Here is a 5,943-nt window from a genome sequence, read left to right on the forward strand (position 1 = left end):
GGCCGAAGGGCCTGTACTGCGCTGTAATGTTCTATGTTCTATGTTCACAATCATTTGAGAGAAGTAATTTCTCCTCATGTCTGTTTTAAATCTGCCTGCCCGTGTCCTAAAACTATGACTTCTTATTCTAGATTGTCCCAATGAGGAAACATCCTCTCTATGTCTACTTTATCAATTCCCTTTAGCATCTTATATATCTCAATTAGATTTCCTCTCATTCTTCTAAACTCCAGAGAGAATAGGCCTAAACCACACAATCTCTCTTTGTCAGACAAACCCCTCATCTCAGGAATCAATCTAGTGACCCTCCTCTGAACTGCCTCGAAATTCACTACATCCCTCCTCAAGTAAAGGGACAAAAACTCTGCGATGCTCCAGGCTCAGTCTCAGTAATGCCTTGTACAGTTGCAGCAACATTTCCTAATTTTTATAGTCTATTCCTTTAATGATAAATGTCAAAATTCCATTTACCTTTCTTATTACCTACTGCAATTCTTACACAAGGACACCCAGATCCCTCTGCCCTGAAGAACTCTGAAGTTTCTCTCCATTTAGATAATAAGTTACTCTTTCTATTCCTCTGACCAAAATGGATGACCTTATACTTATCCACGTTAAACTCTATGTGCCAAATGGTGGCCCATTCACTTAACCTATTCATATCCAGTTGTAAATTTCTTATTTCTTCATTGTAACTTACTTTCCCACCTATTTTAGTGTAATCTGAAAATTTGCCTATAGTACGTTCTGTCCCTGCATCCAAATCATCAATATCAATTGTAAATAGTTGGGGGCCATGGACCAAACTCTGTGACACCCCTCTAGTTGCATCTTGCCACCCATTTAAACGTCCATTTATCCCGACTCTCAGGTTTCTGTTAGTTAGCCAATCCTCTCTCCAAGCAAATAAATCACCCCTAACCCCATGTGATCCTACTTTGTGTATTAACCATATCAAGTGTCTCCTGGAAGTCCAGACATTCTACATTTTCAGGATCACCATTATTCACACCGCTTGTTACATCTTGAAAGAACTCTAGCAAATTAGTCAAACATGATTTACCCTTCATAAAACCATACTGACTCTGATGGGCCAAGAAGGGTCCCGACCCGAAACATCAATTTTCCTGCTCCTCTGACACTGTCTGGCCTGCTGTGTTCCTCCAGCTCCACACTGTTGTTATCTCTGACTCTGATGGATCGTATTTCGACTTTCCAAATGTCCTGTAATTACTTCCTTAGTAATAGTTTCTAACAATTTCCCAAAGATACATGTTAAACTAACTGGTCTGTAGTTTTGTAGTTTCTGCCTCCCTCCCTTTTTGAATAAGGATATTTTATTATTATTTTCAAATCCATTGGAACCTTTCCTGCATCTAGGGAATTTTAGAATACAGTAACCAATGGATCCACATTCTAACTTGGCACTTCCTTTAAGATCCCGGGATGTGAGCTCTCTAGGCACTAGAACTTGTCTGTCCTCAATCCCAAGAGTTTGTTCAGCACTTTTTCCTGTGTGGTGATACTCTAACTTCCTCCCTTCCTATAAACTCTACAATTGACACTAGTGTTGTCCACCAAGGAAACTAATGGAAAATATTGATTTAGTGTCTCTGTCATTTACATTAGATAGGGTGGACAGTGGGAGCCTTTTTCCTCGGATGGTGATGGCTAGCACGAGGAGACGTAGCTTTAAATTGAGGGGTGATAGATATAGGACAGATGTCAGAGGTAGGTTCTTTACTCACAGAGTAGTAAGGGCATGGAATGCCCTGCCTGCAAAAGTAGTAGACTCGCCAACTTTAAAGGCATTTAAATGGTCATTGGATAAACATATGGATGATAATGGGCTTCAGATTGGTTTCACAGGTCGGCGCAACATCAAGGGCCGAGGGGCCTGTACTGCACTGTAATGTTCTATGTTCTATTTCTATGTTTCCCCCACTGACTCCCCAAATTTATCCTTTAAGGGACCAACATTTACTCTAGTTACTCTCTTCCTTTTTATATACTTATATTAGCTTTGAATATCTGATTTCATACTTTGCATTAGTTCTTTTGTTCCCAGCTCAAGAGTGTTCTCTCTGTTCTCTGTAGTCAACCTCACTGTAAACCTTAAGAACATAAGAACATAAGAACTAGGAGCAGGAGTAGGCCGTCTGGCCCTTCGAGCCTGGTCCGCCATTCAATAAGATCATGGCTGATCCTTTCGTGGACTCAGATCCACTTACCCGCGTTCTCACCGTTTCCCTTAATTCCTTTATTGTTCAAAAAAATCTACCTTTTTTTTAAAAGCATTTACTGAAGTAGCGTCAACTACTTCACTGGGTAAGGAATTCCATAGGTTAACAACCCTCTGGGTGTAGAAATTCCTTCTCAGTTCAGTCCTAAATCTGCTCCCTCTAATCTTGAGGCTATGCCCTCTTGTCCTGAGAAAATCGGCAGCAGTTATTATAAACTGTGACTTCTAACTGATAAGTCAGAGACTACTTATAAGTGAACACTTCTCTCTCTAACTTGTTTGCAGCCTCAAGAAGTACAATTCCCTGAGAACCAATCACATGGTTGTTAGCAGGTCTTTGTCATCAATAATTGGTCACTAGTCCCGAGACCAATCAACATCTTGTTGTGAACAAAAGCTGCTTCTGTCCACCCCATTGGCTCCAAATTATCTGTAGCTCCACCTCCAATCCCTATTTATCCAGTGGTGAACACAATGCTGACAGTCCTGATGAAGGGTTTCAGCCCAAAATGTTGACTTCCCTTCTCCTTAAATGCTGTCTGACCAGCTGTGCTTTTCCAGCTCCACATTTATTGACTCTAGCTTCCAGCACCTGCAGTCCTTACTGTCTCCAAGTCGCTGAAAACCATACTGCAAAGTCTCTTCTAAGGATGTCCACATTGAAGACATTTTCCTCCCCCTCCGAAGAGAGTTCAGTGAGTCTCTCTTCCACTGCAAACCCCTGGTTATCTCCTCAGCCCTAAAGCTCTTCAACGTGTCCTGACCTGCTATGCTTTTCCAGCTCCACATTTATTGACAATGCCTGTAATGGGTCTCAGGTTACTGGCTTTTTAAAACACATAGCCATCCTTTCAAACACTGCGTTTTAAAACAGCTTTCTCATTTCAACCCCCAGTTTCTTAAAAAGACAAAATTAAAATAAAAATAAGCCCTCTGTAGTGACTGTAACAAGGTCTGCCAGGTGGATCTCACAGAATATGAGTTCCCAGGTCATGTTAACTTGGTCCAATCAGGGAGCCCTGGCTGACAGATATAAACAGGAGTGTCAGTTGTTCTGCTCACTCTGAGAACTGGCTCTGATGGGGCTGTACCAGAATCAAGGGCTTACCTTGTAAATAATGGGTGACTTGGTGATGGGCTACTGGGCTCTGTGCAGTTGTTTTAGTGGTGAAGACAGTAAAGCACCTTTTGAAGAAATTTGCTTGCAATAATCGCCTTTGCATTGGGGTATGCATTTCTGGCATCATGCTGTTATTTGGGATGCTTGACTTGTTCAATCCTGCTCTCCCTCCTCCCTGAATTAACACATTCTCTCTGTGATCCCCTATACTATCAGAGAAAATATAAAACATATTACACTGAGGGAGTGGTTGTAAATTACAAATCCAGTTTATTAAATGTAAAACAGCAGAGAATTGATACAGCAGATTGAGCTGAGTAACAGCTATCTGACTGGCATCAGCTCTCAAATACAAAAGCAAGCTGCATACCCTCTTCCTGACAGACTGTCTTTACATTTTACATTGACTAAGCTACATTTCCAGCTATCAGGTTCATCACTACAAGGATGGCAAAGTAAACAAGAATGGCCTCATCCTGTTCCTAATTCTTCTTTTGAAATCCTAGGGTCTCGATGATTGAATTGAGAGAAAGTAATATAGTGCAGGCCACAGCCTGAGGAGCGAAGGGTTGAAGGATTGAGGGGCTGAAGGAGGTATAAGTGAAGGTTCAGAGGTGTGACAAGTCCTGGACTGGCAGAGTGTCTCTATTACCCACCTTCAGTTGTGTCTTCAGTTACCAGAATCCTACCCACTGAAATATTCTCTTAAAGCCCAAACTCCTTCACCTCACGCTCCCCAAAACCAATTTCGTCATTGGAAAAGCTTTGTTCATCTTTAGGTATCAATGTTTGTTCAATCATTGCTCATGTTCAGCAGTTTAGAAAGTTTGATTGTTTGGCAAATGCTTTACAAACAGAAAGTTAGGGGTGATCAGATCAAAGTCTATCTTGAGGCGGCATGTTAGCTCAGTGGTTAGCACTGCTACCTCACAGTGCTAGGGACCCAGGTTCAATTCCACCTTCAGGTGACTGTCTGTGTAGAGTTTGCAGATTCTCCCTGTGTACGTGAGGGTTTCCTCCCACAGTCCAAAGATATGCCAGTAAGGTGGATTGGCTGTGGAAGGTTACCCATTGTGACCAGGGATGTGCAGGTGAGGTGGATTAGTCATTAGAAATGCAGCATTACAGGGATGGTGTGTGTCTAGGTGGAATTCTCATTGGAGGGTCAGTACAGATTGGGTGGGCTGAATGGCTTCTTCCTATACCTTATGCATTCTATAATTCATATTAATAGGAAAAGACAGGGCAGACAAACTATTTCCCCTGGTTGGGGATTGCAGAACTAGGTGGGGATTGGAGAGGGGCATAGTCTGAGAATTAGGGCCAGACCGTTCAGGAGAGATTTTCGGAAGCACTTTTACACACAAAAGGTGGGAGAGGTTTGGAACTGTCTTCCACAAATGGCAGTGGATGCTGGATCAGTTATTAATTTTAAACCTGAGACAGATACATTTTTGTAAGCAAAGGGATTCAGGGATATGGGCCAAAGGCAGGAAATGGAGTTAGGCCATGGACTGACTGAATGATGGAACAGACTCAAGGGGCTGAATGGCCTCCTCTTGTTCTTATGTCCCAATATAAATGTAAGTTACTGTTGTGTAAGAACAGGGTTGTAACAGCAGTAAGTGATGGAGCTGGCAGTTTGTGTGGACAGGGATGTACCCAGGACATTTTCCGATTTGTGAACAGCAACGCAGCAGCAAACCTGGATGGGCTGAATCAGTCTGACATTTCATCATCTTTAACTAGCTTCAGTGGGAGAATCCTTGATCACAGAGATACATGTGGACTGTGTAACTAACTGTAAACTTGTGGTGAATCTCTTCCTGGTGATCGTGCCACAAACCAACACATGCAGCATCAGTGCCGTCACTGCCCGCTCCCTCGTTTGGGGCACAGTATCTTGTAAGCCACCATGTAAGCCTGTACATAGACACGGAGCTGATTCATCCTGTGGACACAATAGGGCGACTATTACTTTGGCACACAGTTAGAAAATCTGCATTGATCAGGCAAAAATTGTCAGCTACAAGGTGTCTGGAGAACGAAAGACTGATTGCAGATTGAAATGGAACAGGTGAGAGCTGGTGGTGGAATAGCGACACATAGAATTCAACCTGGGGAAGTGAGAGGTGATATCTGGGGAAGAACAGAAAAACCTGGGAGAACACTGAGGTGTCAAGGTAAAGACAGATGCTGGTGGTACATGCTGACAGGAAGCAGGACAGCTACAAAAGTTTACAGAATCAGTTACAGCTGGCTATTCGGCCCACTGAGCTCATGTACCTTCTCTGTGTAGCAATTCAACCAATCCACCTTCAATGCGTGACTCACTGGGGACAGTGTAGAGGGAGCTTTACTCTGTATCTAACCCCGTGCTTTCCCTGTCCTGGGAGTGTTCGATGGGGGACAGTGTAGAGGGAGCTTTACTCTGTAGCTAACCCCGTGCTGTCCCTGTCCTGGGAGTGTTTGATGGGGGACAGTGTAGAGGGAGTTTTAGTCTGTATCTAACCCCATGCTGTCCCTGTGCTGGGAGTGTTTGATGGGGGACAGTGTAGAGGGAGCTTTACTCTGTATCTAA

The 5,943-nt window shown here is 43.1% G+C and overlaps 1 protein-coding gene across 1 annotated transcript in view; it reads right to left on the bottom strand.

The window, feature by feature from the left end:
* Nucleotides 1-4,896: 4,896 nt before the first annotated feature.
* The window catches only part of LOC109918958 (von Willebrand factor D and EGF domain-containing protein-like), a 55,169-nt gene continuing 54,122 nt past the window's right edge, over nucleotides 4,897-5,943 (bottom strand). The window contains exon 16 of the mRNA XM_048617459.1: nucleotides 4,897-5,313. Within this exon, the coding sequence (XP_048473416.1) occupies nucleotides 5,232-5,313 (82 nt within the window). The 3' untranslated portion in view covers nucleotides 4,897-5,231. The remainder of the gene's footprint in view (nucleotides 5,314-5,943) is intronic.

The sequence above is a fragment of the Rhincodon typus genome, chromosome 2 (genome assembly GCF_021869965.1).
Source record: "Rhincodon typus isolate 14 chromosome 2, sRhiTyp1.1, whole genome shotgun sequence".
NCBI classification, from domain to species: Eukaryota; Metazoa; Chordata; class Chondrichthyes; order Orectolobiformes; family Rhincodontidae; genus Rhincodon; species Rhincodon typus.